The sequence below is a fragment of the Ahaetulla prasina genome, chromosome 1 (genome assembly GCF_028640845.1).
Source record: "Ahaetulla prasina isolate Xishuangbanna chromosome 1, ASM2864084v1, whole genome shotgun sequence".
In the NCBI taxonomy this organism is placed as follows: Eukaryota; Metazoa; Chordata; class Lepidosauria; order Squamata; family Colubridae; genus Ahaetulla; species Ahaetulla prasina.
In genome coordinates this window covers 133,684,219-133,699,461 of record NC_080539.1, presented here as the reverse complement: position 1 = coordinate 133,699,461, position 15,243 = coordinate 133,684,219, and the positions used below count along the sequence as shown (strand labels likewise).

The following is a 15,243-nucleotide window of genomic DNA, read 5'->3' as shown; positions in this document are numbered from 1 at the left end:
AAGATTCAGAGACACTCTGAACAAATGGAGCTATCTGCCCTTTGCAATTGTGGTGATGTGCCGAGAACAACACATATGTATACCTGTCCTTTGTGTCCTGATCAGTGCCCATTTGGGGATCTTATGGCAGCATAACAGAATGCAATTAATGTTGCTATTTTCTGGGCAAGATCTGTTTAACTTGTACATATGTGTATTTTATATTTTATGCCATTTAGTATGCCTTGTTTTAATTGAGATGCTTCTGACACAAAGAAACAAACAAACGGGGAAGGATAAATGCTGTAAAACTAAATATTGCTTCAGCGTTAATATACTATAGGTATTTAACAGCATCCCGTATTAATTCTTTTGCTGCTGTTCTCTTGGTTGACTTCACCAGCTGCCTCTTTTTTCATTGCCTCCTAGGAATCAGTGATGATTGTTGTCTTTGGTTTGGAATTTATCATACGCATCTGGTCTGCTGGCTGCTGTTGTAGATATCGTGGATGGCAAGGAAGACTGCGATTTGCAAGGAAACCTTTCTGTGTAATAGGTGAGTTGTTCAAGTATGACTAATTTCATCTGAAAACAGTACTGGTATAGAAAAAGAGCCACTTTGGTGTAACCCATCAGAGTAGAAAGTGGGAGACCATGAATTCTACTCCCACCTTAGGCACAAGGCTAGCTGCACAACCTTGGGCCAGTCACTCCCTCACAGCCCTTGAAAGAAGACAAGGGCAACCACTTCTAAAAAACTTACCAATTATATATAAGAATTATCATAATTAACCCTTAAATTTATCCTAGTGAAAAAATACACAGTAGTATTATTTATTATGTGACCCGTTCATCTTTCTTCAGAAGCTCAAGGTAGTATACCTGGAACCCACTCTTCCATTTGCCCCTAACCACCTTATAAAATAGGTTGGGTTGAAAGAAAGTGATTAGCGCCAAGAGTCCTCAAGAGCTTCCATGACTTACATTGGAGTGGAGTGGAAGTTCAAGCACTTATTCCTACCCCGTAATGGTTGTGCTTTAATAGATGGATAAATAAAAGATGGTTAAGGTGACAGATATCTCCCCATTTTTTTCATATAAACATAAAAAAGATTGTTGCCTTTCTTGGAAAAAACGAAAAGGAGAGAACTAAAAATGAAGAAGAAGAAGAACATCACCCTTTCAGTTACTGGTCCTTGCCTAGCTCCACTGCTTCTCCAATAAAAATCCTATAAATACCACTGTAAAGTGGGAGAAGCTATCTCCTTTTTCACTATCAAGTGATCTATTATAATTTGATGTGAGCTGCCCAGAATCATTGAGAGTTGTACTGTATCTTAGCATCTTCCCTCCATGTATAAATTTATCCAACATACTTACCCATCTCTACTACCTTACATAGTAGTAGAAAAGGAAAAAAAACAGACTTTGCTGTTCTGTTTTTAGCACCCAATCTTGCTAATAAAGAAAGACATGATGCTTTTCATTATTGTAATATCTGCATTAGTCATTTAATCGTTGGATTATCATTCTATGGATGAAGTATTTTACATCTTTACTCATTTGAATTCCCAAGTAGTTAATGCTTGAAAACTGTAATGCAAAGCCAGATAATTTGTGCATAGTTAACTGAGCAGCTAGAACAGTATACAAAGAAATGAGCTCTGGCTTTCCACAATTTATTTTTAGCTCTGCAAACTTTCAAAAAGAGGGGGGGAAACCCTAATCCTTTAAATCTATTGCATTGCTTTAAGGAGATTAGATTAAAAATGTATCAACCACAGATTATTAGTATGGATTTTATGATCAATTTGTGTTCCTTTGATCTGCGGATTCTTTTTGAATATCCTAAGTAATGGCTATAATGAGATTGCAACAACATTGGAAAAGAGTAGACAGTCATGATATGTCCCTCTTTTATATCAACATATTTAGCACTGTAATTATTAATACGGAGTAGTGCTTTTTCTGCTGATAAATTAATACCTTAAAACCATCCCCAGGATATGATATTGTTAATTAGACATAACCAATTAACCCTGTCAAAAGCCTTCATTGCACCTAGCAAAATAGCTGTTGAAAATCTTTTCATGTTAAATACTGTACTGAGTACTAATTAGGAATGAAGCATATTTAATCAAATGAAATCAGGCCCACTTATGGAGTGATACTTTTCTGAATCATTGGCTAAGGAAAAGGGAGCGTATTTTGAAAAGGACGAAGGAGGTGGTGTTTCTAATCTTAAAAGCTATAAGAGCAATTCTGTTCCACCTATTCTGCAAGTTACATTTTTTTCATAATTTATCTGTACTTTCCTCTTTTTATAGATGTAGTTATTTTCTTCTCATTATCAGCATGCTTTTCCTTTTCACTTTCTTTTTTTCATGAAGCTAATCACATTTTTATTGTTTTGTTTTGTTTTTAGCCTCTCAATTCCTTTTGCTCTATTTGTCAGATTCAGAAGAGTCTGAATTGTTTTTTTACTCATACAGTGTTTCACCAGGTTGTTGCTCTGGATTTCCCACTTTGGCAATATTCTTCCATGTTGCCTTCAGACTTGTAGTTATGCAACAGAAGACTTTCCAACTTTCTCATTTCATTTCAGTTTCAGTTTCCACAGATTATTTCTTGCAGTCACCCTTTTGAAATGTTATTTACCCGTATTTGTCTGTTCTTATTTCTTTCCTTTCTTCTTCTACAACATGCTCTCATGTTTTTAAAAACTGGTCTGTCTACTTTCCCTTTCTAAAAAATTCAGTTTATTACAGTTTTCTTTTTCTCATGCCATTACTAAATTGTATGTTTCCTTCAAGTCTCCAAAATGTTTGATTTTTCTGATTTAAAGATTTTTAAATTCAATAATTAGCTCAGTGTACATGCTAAGTCCTGCTAAATCCTGCTAAGTATTTCCTGGCCTTTTTTGTTTGCTAGGCCCAGTATTTGCTTTTTATTTCTGGAATTCTAATTTTATGGCTAGATTATTAGATTTCACGATTGCAATGGTGAAATGTTTTGATTCGGTATAAATAATGTAACTGTACTAGTTTTGCTTGTTTCACCACCATCTTTTCTCTTCACTTGCCTTACTGCCTTTTTTTTTTTTTTTTGCAATTTGCAATTTAAATATTTTCTGCTATCTCTATGCTAAACTTCCTTTTTATTTTTTATCTCTTTATTTATCCTCTCAAATTTCTAGTACTATTTTATATCATGTCATCAGTTTGGACTTTTAAACAATATTTTAAAGAGGCTTTTTTGTTCATTGATTCTGGGGTTAGCCCAGAGGTTAATTCTTCCTTTCTGTTCCCTTTGTAAGTTAAAATTATTAATGCTATCGTTTATTTGGTCAATGACCAGCAAATATAAAAAAATACAATGCCAAAATAAAATCAAACAGATGAGTTAAATGATAAGTCTGTGAGCAAGACCTGTCTTATTCAATAGGACATTGTTTTGAATACTGTTAATGCTATTTTATTACTACTGAGAACATTGGGCAGGTTCTTAATAATAATAATAATAATAATAATAATAATAATAATAATAATAATAATAATAATAATAATAATAATAATAATAATAATAATAATAATATAATTTCTATACCGCCCTTCTCCTGAAGGACTCAGGGCGGTTTACAGCCAGATAAAACCAACAATAAATAGATACAATACAATTAAAACCAATATTAAAAAACCTATTAAATTTGGCCCATAATTAAAATACATTAAAACCATAAAAACCCCATTAAAATTAATAATAGTAATAATTATAATAATCATAATAATTATGCCAGTCCTGCGCGGAAGAATAAATACGTCTTCAGCTCGCGGCGGAAGGTCTGGAGGTCAGGAAGTTGTTGAAGTCCTGGGGGAAGCTCATTCCAGAGGGTGGGAGCCCCCACAGAGAAGGCCCTCCCCCTGGGGGCCGCCAGCCGACATTAGAATGCCATCCCACTTTGCACTCCAGGCTCTGTCTATCACATCTACTTTGTTCACTGGTTTTTAGGTTAGCCATGAATCTGGAGAATCTGGAGATGCTTCCAAGCAGGGGTTTTATGATGCAGTGCAGTGGTGGGTTGCTCCTGGTTCGCCCCAGTTCAGGCGAACTGGTAGTGGCGGCGGCAGGAGGCTCTGCCCACCCACCCAGAAATCATCAGAAATGCTCTGCGCATGGACAGAAGAACCACGCACTTGAAAAGAGAGCGTGCACACCCGCGCACTACCGATAGAGAACCAGTAGCGCCAGGATTTGAAACCCACTACTGATGCAGTGGCTATACTGCAAATGTGAAATTTTTAAGTAGGTCCAAGAATTCTTCCCTCTTCTTGTGGTATTTCTTTTTCTCCAACATTCTATCTTTTATTTAATCAAAGAAAGTTGGAGGTGGAGAGACACAATATATCAACAATTTTTTAACTGATTGTTTTAACTTAACCCCATCCCCCACCCCCTCTGGAGGATCCTCTGTCTATATTACCTGTGGGAAGGGCAGTCAAGGCAATTTTATCTCAGCTGTTTATTTTGGTGTAGCTTAGATTCATGACTTTGAGGCATTATGCAAAGAAACTTTTAAGATGGTACAAAAAAAATGATAATTTCCTGGGATATATACATTTTTCTTTTATCCAACACTCAACTTTAGTTTTTAACCTATCATTTAAAATTGAAAGCAGTCCTCCTCTACTTTAGGCACAGATCAGTATCCCCAGAATAAAAATGTAAGGTATGGAAAAACATACTAATAACAAGTAAGCATAGGACACGGGTAGCAAGGTGGCAATTCTTTTTTGCAACCAGCGCAGTGGCTCGGTGGCTAAGATGCTAAGAAAGTTCAGCAGTTCAGCAGTTCGAATCCCTAGTGCCACTAACAGGGTGAGCTCCTGTTACTTGTCCCAGCTTCTGCCAACCTAGCAGTTCGAAAGCATATAAAAATGCAAGTAGAAAAATAGGGACCACCTTTGGTAGGAAGGTAACAGTGTTCCGTGCGCCTTTGGCATTTAATCATGCCAGCCACATGACCACAGAGACGTCTTCAGACAGTGCTGGCTTTTCAGCTTTGAAACGGAGATGAGCACCATCCCCTAGAGTCAGGAAAGACTAGCACATATGTGCAAGGGAAACCTTTACCTTTACCTACACTAGAAAACAGATTTTACCTCTGTGGACTTCCTGTGTAAGCAAGGATTTGAAAAATTTCTTATTCTGCTTGAATTAAAGAACAAAATGAGCTACAAGACAAATGAAACAACATCTGGTGCTAAAACAACAAAAGTTAAAAAAGCATGACAGGAAAAGCTCTGACACCAAGCATTAGCTAGCAGCTGAAGATTTGGTACTTCTCCAGCATTCTGAAACTAAGGTAATGCTTTAAAGCATCTCCAAACAGATAACAGATATGCTGAATAAGACCAGCCTCTTGGAATAATGAGGAATTGGGGTGTGAAGAAGATGAAAATAACCCTAATAAAGAGCAGATGGAAAGCTTAATTAATAGTCCTCAGCTCTCCATTCACCATGTCTCATACAAAAGAGAGGGGGGAAAAAATCCTGCCAAAGATCATTCTGCTCCTGTCTAATCTCTGATCCAGTCTTGTTGACCACACACACAGCTTTCTCACTGTGGAAACTGTAATTTTGATCTTTAAGCAGCTAACAACGATTAACAACAAAATTGATGAAGAGGAACAATTGCTTGAGCTATTCATGCAAATAGACAAAGGTCTGTTTCAAGCATGAACAACGTTAATGTTCGAAAGAATTCTGGAAACCCATTTCGTATGTGAGTAGCCACATATAACTTATTGGATTCCTGGAAGAAACCCTAAAGAACCCACATTCAAACAGCAATATTGTAGCAGTGACCCTTATTTCAGTTGAGGCACAATGTCAGAGAAGAATAGCAAAGGGGTATAGGATTTCAAAACAATTCACAGATCATATTACTTATGAGCCTGGAGCTTCAGATAACAATGAATAATACAGCTAGAGGAAAACGTCTTGATAAAAAACTAATGCAAACTTCCTAAATGCACACTTCCATCTGGACTTAGAATTGCTTGACTTCCTGCCCAATATGGCATCAAGAGGATTTTACTAGCCTATAAACACACAGCTGTTCTGTGGATGCCCTTAAAAAAGACACAATTCTGAGCAGTTTTTAGATCATTCCAAATCAAACCCTTAAGGAGGTCAATAATGCCCTTCTTATAATCAAAGGAAAGCTTCTCAGTTATCAAATAGAAGTTGGACTAAATAGTATCAGATTATGGTAAAAATAAAAATATTTCTGTTCAGTCAGAGATGATCATTTTCTCCCCCACAAATCCATGGTCAGTCTGATATACAGGGATAACAGTACTTACAAATCAATGAATGGGATGAAGAACATATATTATGCTTTTTAAAAAAACCTTCTGGATTAGATATCCTAAAAAGCTCTTTTACTACAATTATGGACACTGCATAAAAACAATAATATCACAGGGATGGATAGAAGAGGCTTTAAACAATTTAAATAGAACTCCTTTGTCTCAGTGTTGGGACAAAGAACATTACAGATTTTTGCAATGTATTGTAAAGATGAAAGAGCCACTATAAATTACTGGAAAGCCAAAGTTAGGTTCTTTAAAAAATAAAAGAGACATAAATGGCAGATCAGTGGCCATGTAACAGTGCAAGAGAAGCAATATAAATACTTGGCATACAGGTAGTATGCCAATTTACGATCACAACAAAGCCCAAAATTTATGTTGCTAAGCAAGATGTTTCTTGACACAGTTGTTAAGCGAATCACTGCAGTGGTTAAGTTAGTAACATGGTTGTTAAGTGAATCTGGCTTCCCCATTGACTTTGCTTGTCAGAAGGTCGCAAAAGCTGATTACATGACCTCTGGACACAGCAACCATCTGAATTTTGACCAGGGGGACTGTAATGTATTTGAATTTCAGGAGGGAAATTTAGGCGGGAAAAAAGCACGTTGCTGATTGGCTGGTGCCTCAGCCAAATTACTATTTAAAGAGGGGTTTTGCCTGTTGGTTTTCGGCTGGGATCACAATAAACTAAAGAGCTGTTGTCACTTGTATCGTCTCCTGCCTCTTCATTGCCCAAACTTAACAGGGACGATCCAACGGTTGTGTGAAAAAAAACAGTCATAAATCACTTTTTTCAATGCCATTGTAACTTTGAATGGTTACTAAAGACATTAATATTTGCTGCTTTGAGGTGTTGTTTTTTTTAATCAAACTACTGGCTAATTTATACCCCAACTTCCAGGTTTTCCAGAGAATAGCAGCTGCCCAGCTCTACTATGCATAGATATACACTGTATACACCTATAAAGACAAAGGCATTTACTATCTTAAGAAATTTCAATCTAAATTTCTAAGAGTAATTTTTGAAAAAATACACTTGTGTTTCTAATGCCATCCTATGAACTGAAACTGTCTTTATTTCCTTAGAAGACCAGATTTGTCAAAGCAGACTTGTGTAGTCTGCGGCTTTAAGATGATAAATTATGTTTAAGGCCTAGCTCCTTTAACTTTGTATGAGAAACTTCACTCCAGGTAGAGAATTTCTCTGGAATCAAAATAAGAGATTTCACCATCTCTTATGCCATCTGTTGATTTTAACAGAACCATCCATTGATGTGCAGTCAAAAATCCAGGTTAATGGTTTCTCCTATCCTCTGTCCAGTTATGCAAAGTAGATCTGTTGGTATCCCATATGATAAATGTCCAGACTTTTTTGGATCTATTTTGGTAAATGCGCTATTGTGCTATTCTTCTACAGGTTCTTGATATTTATTCATAGCATCTCTTCTAAGCAAATACATAGGCAGACCAAATGCATTTTATGTACTCCTCCTTTTATCAGATTTAAATCCAAGCATCACCTGTAAGGTGGCGAAATTTGTTTCCACAGCTATGGCTAGTAGGAAAAAAATGGAGTTATAGATGCTAAAAAGTTGAAATATGTGCTTAGATTTAATTTTGCTACTGCCAGCCTTGTTGTTTTTTTTTAGCTCTTTTGCTATTTTTTTTTCTTTGGCATCATTTATGAAACCAAAAAGTCCAAATCCAGTTTAATAGTAGTAATGCCAGTTCTTAGTTTATTATATCTTATTGTCTAAATAGTTTAAGAGTATTTTGTGTGTGTATGGAGGGAGGGAGAAATAGCAAGCTTTTGACATCAGATAGAGAGCAATCAGCTGTAAGTTTCCCCATCTCTTTGACACATTTTCTAGGGCAGAATACTGCCACGTCAATAATATGTGTTTATGGAATTGGAAATAGATACAGACGAGCAATCCTCCGTATACAGTGGCAAACTCTTAATGTTTGACAAGGACTGTAAGAAGATAAAAGTACTCAGTATCAGTTTGAGTAGCTCAGCTTTCACAGCTGAATAGTGAAGCTGTTGTCAAAATAAATACCGCTTTCGATTACATACTAGATTACAATTTATCAAAAAGAGAGCCTATTTAAAAAAAGAAGAAAACATACATTCTTTTTCCTTTGCTAATATTCTGAATAGAATATGTTAGATTGGATGTTATATAGGAGGAATGCAATAATTTAGGTTCAGCCACAACTATTCTTCATAGCCACACTAAATTCCAAAACTAAATGGCAAATATTTTTAGATCTATCAGTCTGAAACCACAATTTAATAAAAAAAAATGTACTCAACCTATATTGAATTGTGGCTTGAATTGCTTTCTTCTTCAGTGATTTCCAGCTCCTAGATAAATTAACCATTGTGGTATGGATTAGGGATAACTGGGTCCATATACTTCTGACAGAGTTCTGTTTACTGAAGAAATCTCTTTTGGAGAAGGGAAGAGAGCAATTTATGCCTATATCTTCTAAACCAGTGGTAGTCAACCTGGTCCCTACCGCCCACTAGTGGGCGTTCCAGCTTTCAAGGTGGGCGGTAGGGGTTTTGTCCAATACTGAAGCACTTTCCTTTTTTTAAATTTAATTGACTTTTTAAAAAATGTTCATAGCATTATTTAAAAACATTTTCATTAGGTTTTCATAAAATTCCCTGTGACAATTTAAATTTCTGAAAATATACTATTTGTATCACCCACGCATAACTTTACTTCACGTTACGTAAGTGAAACTAAATGGCGCTATAGTGCGACCTCAAACAAAAGAGCCTCATCCCAGAATAGCTCGCACATCTCCCCCTATACCACCCAGCTGTAACAGACAAGCAGAGCTGGTAACCAGTGCCCCCCCACCCAATCCACGATGCACGAGAGGCATGCGCAGATGATGATACCTTGATGAACGTATCTTTTCTTTTATGTACACTGAGAGCATATGCACCAAGACAAATTCCTTGTGTGTCCAATCACACTTGGCCAATAAAATTCTATTCTATTCACATTACTGTGGAACTGTTGGGCGGTTAGAAAATTTTACTACTAACAGAGATACAAAAGTGGGCGGTGGGTATAAAAAGGTTGACTACCCCTGTTCTAAACATTGAGAGAAAAGGCATCTAGGTTGAAGAGGAAAGGGAGGGAGGAAGGGAAAGGGAGAAATCATTTCAAGTTCAGGGAGATCTTTTAGAAGAAAACAGTGCTTTCTACTACCCTCTTAAGACTAGAACTGTAAAGGTAGTCCCACCCTTTGCACAAGTCAGTATCAGGAATTGAATAAACAAGTCATAAATGCAAGAAAAAAGGCAAAAAAGCGGAATCCAAAGCTAAGGATGGGCCAGGAAGGTTTGGGCAACAGAACTGAGCTTTAAAAAGTTGTTCTCTGCATTTTTTCTCAGGGAATGAAGCAAGGGTGAAATCCAAAATTTTTCCCTACCAGTTCTATAGGCGTGGCTTGGTGGGCATGGCAGGGGAAGAATATTGCAAAATCTCCATTACCACTCCACCTGGGGGAAGGATATTGCAAAATCTCTATTCCCATCCCACTCTGGGGCCAGCCAGAGGTGGTATTTGCCGGTTCTCTGAACTACTCTAAATTTCCACTACCGGTTCTCCAGAACCTGTTAGAACCTGCTGGATTTCACCCCTGGAGTGAAGCCAACAAATAGCCAGTTTTGTGTAATGATGAAACCAGGAGACTGTGAGTTCTAATCCCACAGTCAGCTGGCTTTGGACCAGGGGCGGGTTTCAAAACTCACTGTTACCAGTTTGCTGGTGCGCACAATGCTTCTGCCCATTCACAGAAGCGGGTGGGCAGAGTGTCCCATTGTCACTACCGGTTTGCCTGATCCAGAGCGAACCAGTAGCAATCTACCACTGTTTTGGACCAGTCATTCTTTCTCTCTCTCTCAACCCAACCCTCCTGACGGGGTTATTGTTGTGGGAAAAATAGGAAAAGGAAGAATATTAGATATATTTGTCATCATGAGTTTTTTGTAAAAAGAATAATATAGGTTGGATGAAAATTCTAAATAAATAAAACTGAATCTCTGCTTAATTGCAGAACTGAGCCTGTTGCTGCTTGGAGTTCTGCTGGCCTGCTCTTGGGCAGGCGGTCTGATTGGCAGAGCTCAACTGTTGTATCTTTCAAGCAAGCTTCTGATAGGGTGAACTTCAGAATCTGAGAGACTGTCTATGGGTTGAGGCAGGAAATCCTGGAGGTTGCTGGAGCTGTCTCAGCTAGAGAGGGCTGATAACCTCCCTTTAGGATTGTTATCCCTAGATGCCCCTTTTATTTATTTGTTAAATTTTCTGTGCTGCCTGACTCTCAACAATTCTGAGTGGCTCTGCGTCCACCTCTTCCTGCTGAGAAGCCCAACAGGACCATAGCAAGTGGCTTGTTGAATTGAAGAATGAATCATTCCATAAATTGCAAGACTTCTTTTTGCAGAAGAGTCTCTAGGGAGACTTTGGACATATTCAGATTTTTGCCCAACAAATCCCCAACCAGGTCCATGCATTGTGCTATTGATAATTATGATTTAATGACCATTTATTAAATGAACCATTCTTAATAGAGTTTGCACAGTGTTCTAGGACATAAACCTTGCTTCACAGATTATATCGGTCCAGACAACGAACTAGCTAAGCTGAAAATAAGCCATGTTATAACTTAGGGCAATATGTAATCATAGTCACTATTTCACTGCCTTATATACCTGATTTATTATGAAAGAAAAGTAGGGAACAGCCATCTATTCAGAGGGTAAAGATATAATAACCTTATATTATAAGCTAAAATATGAAAATGACTGATGCACAAGGTTAGAAACAAATATCTTTTGCCATTTGCTATGACCATACCATATTAAACTAATTGAAGGCAGCATTTATGGGATTTATGTTCTAAATAAAAACTTTTACTCCAAGACTAATAGCTCTTTTATTTACAATGAATAAATCAACAACTCTGCATATCAATATCTATATAATTGTAGCATAAGAGAGTATATCTTAATCATTGGACAGGGAATATTTTAATATACTGTAGAAGTTTTACTTATGTTTCCAGATACTTTCTGCCATTTCAACTGCAATATCATGCCTGGATAGCTGATAAATCTATTACAAGCTTTTAGTATCTTTAACGATTGGACAGAAATTATCTAGATCTATTTTAAGTTCATGACAAGCTAAGATCAATAAACCATATATTCCCAGCAGTTAGTTGTTGCAGTATGCTGGGAAACTATACTTTGGCTGCTGAGCACTACTGCATGCAGAAGGACTGGCCTTAACCAAAGGCAATTTAAGATAGAGATGCAAGTTGCTCAGAGGTGGGTTTCAGCAGGCTCTGACCAGTTCTGGAGAACCGGTAGTGGAAATTTTGAGTAGTTCTGAGAACCGGTAGTAAAAATTCTGACTGGCCCCGCCCCCATTTATTCTCTGCCTTCCAAGTCTCAGCTCATCAGGAGGAAATGGGGATTTTGCAGCAACCTTCCCCTGGATTGGGGAGGGAATGGAGATTTTACAGTATCTTTCCCCTGCCACGCCCACCAAGCCACACCCACAGAACCGGTAGTAAAAAAATTTGAAACCCATCACTGGAGTTGCTGTGTCGATATTATACAGATACACCGTTGGTACCAACACTGGGAGTGATCTCTGTGGTCCATACCATTTAGAGTTACGTGTTGAAGTAGCCGTTTTCATGTCTCTGCCATCTTGTAACAATCTCAAGAAAATCAGGACCCCTTTCCTGGCAACCAGGGGAGGTTGGTTGGTGGTCCACTAAAAGTTGCTTCTGTGCGTTGATTACAGGTAGTGCTCAACTTACGGACCACAACTGAATCCAGCATGTCCATTGCTAAGCAAGTCAGTTAAGTGATTTTCGCCCCATTTTATAACCTTTCTTGCCACAGTGGTTTCAGTGAATCACTGCAGTTGTTAAGTTAGTAATATGATAATTAAGTGCATCTGGCTTCTCCATGGATTTTGCTCATCAGAAGTTTGCCAGTAAATACATGCCAGTTGCCAAGAGTAAGAATTTTGATTGCATGACCATGGGGATGCTGTAACATTCCTAAGTGTGAAAAACACTTTTTTTCAGTGCTGTTATAACTTTGAAGAGTCACTACACGAATGGTTGTAAAGACAAGGACTGCCTGTACGTATATTTAGCTCTTTTTTTTCCTGCTCCCACCTTCTTCTCAGTTGACATTTGTGGCACTTTGCAGTATTGTGCTTCAAATACATACGTTTCTTGCATTTTGAAAATCTATGTATGCCGTTCTTTAGCTTACTAAATGCAATTAAATGTTCAGATTGTCAGAGTAATCAAACCATAATATCTCTTAGGCAAGTACCACTGAACAGAAATAAAGAACAATGCAAACTGCCATGAGGCTTTCACAACACAGAACAAAGATAAACAAGCAACCATAGACTGAGATGAATGGCCTTAGAATAGTTCTAAAACAGAACTATGTAAAATCAGAATAATAAGCTAAATACAGTATAATTGTCTTTTGATATCCCTGCTTTTATTTTATTTTTCTTTCACATCACCTAATCATAGGAAAATCCCAGAGCTAGAAATAGAACTCTGAGCAAGCAATAAACTGGAAAACACATAATATATATTCAGATGAAATGTTTCCAAGTCAGTTGGAGACCAACCTTCAAATAGACTAAATCTGTTTGATCCAATCTGTATGAAACTGTACCATTTTTAAGGATTTTTAGAGTAGTTAACATTGAAAAATGATGTATATGTATGCTAAAATAAATAATATTGAGACTTTGCTTTGTTTTAAGTTAATGCAATGTCTCTGTGCTCATTAAATAACAGGTATACTCAGGACAACTGGCATAATAAAACATTATTATACCTAGTTATAGGATAAGAGGAGCAAAAGAATACAATTCCTCTGAAGAGACCTAAAATATGTACAGATAGTCCTTGACTTACAACACTTCACTTAGTGACCGTTCAAAGTAACAGCATCACTGAAAAAGGGGACTTACGACCATTTTTCACAGTAATTATCTTAGCAACATGATCATGTGATCAAAATTCAAACACTTAGCAGCTGGTTGTTTATGACCGTTGCTGTATTCCAGGGTCATTGCGACCTTCTGAAAAGCAAAGTCAACAGGGAAGCCAGATTCACTTAACAAGTAGGTTACTAACTTAGCACCTGCAGTGATTCCCTTAACAACTGAGGCAGACAAAGTTGTAAAATGGGCCAAAACTCACTGAACAAATGTCTCACTTAAACAATAGAAATTTTGGGCTCAATTGTGGTTGAGGACTACCTGTATATTTAGCTGTTGTGTTTGCTTTTTCCTCTGCTGTATTATATCTGCACCTCCTAGTAAGAGTTCAGAGCTAACTGTGTTGACTATTAAAAGTCTTTGGCCACCAAAAGCATGTATTTGTGCCACCCTGGTCAACTGTCATATAATATGGGAACACACTTCACTTTTTTGTTGCTCTAAATTAAATTATTTCTTTTCCCAAACTGAAACTGCTATAGTAGCTTCATAGAGGTTGTTAAGTAGATAGTTTAGGGTGGAGATCAGAATAAAAATCAAATCAGCATGTAAGATGAGATACAGCAGGGGTGAAATCCAGCAGGTTCTGACAGGTTCTGGAGAACCGGTAGCGGAAATTTTGAGTAGTTCGGAGAACTGGCAAATACCATCTCTGGCTGGGGGGGGTGGGGATTGAAATTTTGCAATATCCTTTCCCCAGAGTGGGGAGGGAATGGGGATTTTGCAATATCCTTCCCCTGGAGTGGGGTGGGAATGGAGATTTTGCAGTATCCTTCCCCTGCCACACCCACCAAGCCATGCCAACAGAACTGGTAGTAAAAAAATTTTGGTTTCACCACTCAGGTACAGGAACTACATCACAATATTCTACTGAAGAATGTTACTCTGATGCCTAATTGTGATGTTATTGCTGAGGTTCAACAATCTTGCACTTAATGGAGAAAAAAGACTAAATCAACTGAACACATACATAATTATTGGAATAATTGTTCTTAGACCACATGTAAAGTGCAATTCATAGAATAGGAAATGGTAGCTCTTCTTAAATCTTCTTGTTGTTGTTTTATTTACATTTATATCCCGCCCTTCTCCGAAGACTCAGGGCGGCTTACATTGTGTAAGGCAATAGTCTCATCCTATTTGTATATTTATATACAAAGTCAACTTATTGCCCCCCCCCAACAATCTGGGTCCTCATTTTACCTACCTTATAAAGGATGGAAGGCTGAGTCAACCTTGGGCCTGGTGGGACTCGAGCCTGCAGTAATTGTAAGCAGCTGTGTTTAATAACAGGCTTCTTACAGCCTGAGCCACACCGCGGCCCTTTTCTTCAAGGACCCGTCTTTTTACCCCTGCCACATACCTGCAAAAAGGGGTATATTGTATGCCTGGTAATGGCCACTGTTTTTTGATATCACTGATCTCTCTTGTGGCCACCCTGGGGTGCAGACTTTGGAAACAAGAGTAGACCTGTTTTTAAATAAGGTTTTAGTATTCCTTTGAAACGGAGCTAGACTTGTGAACCTTTGGTGCAACAACCTTTGGTGCAAGGTTGTTGCACCAAAGGTGATTTAAATCGAAAAAGAGAGCCAAGTGCTGCTACTTGTGTGCTGTACCACTGTCATTTCCATAGGGATTTCTAAAATATTCCTTCCAACATTCCCTCACTTCAGTTTTATCACAAATCATTTCCATTACTGTTTTTTTAAAAATCCATTGGGTGTATTGGATACCTCTTCTTTAATCCTCTTTATCCACTTCCAAAACACTTTTTTTTATTTCTAGAAAAATCACTGCATTTTCTCTCCCTTTTAAAA

General features: G+C 37.6%; 1 protein-coding gene across 2 annotated transcripts in view; it reads left to right on the top strand.

The window, feature by feature from the left end:
* KCNQ5 (potassium voltage-gated channel subfamily Q member 5) overlaps nucleotides 1-15,243 on the top strand; it is a 364,357-nt gene that overhangs the window by 282,200 nt on the left and 66,914 nt on the right. For both annotated transcript variants that reach the window (XM_058176378.1, XM_058176369.1), the window contains exon 3: nucleotides 409-535. In XM_058176378.1, the coding sequence (XP_058032361.1) occupies nucleotides 409-535 (127 nt within the window). The remainder of the gene's footprint in view (nucleotides 1-408; nucleotides 536-15,243) is intronic.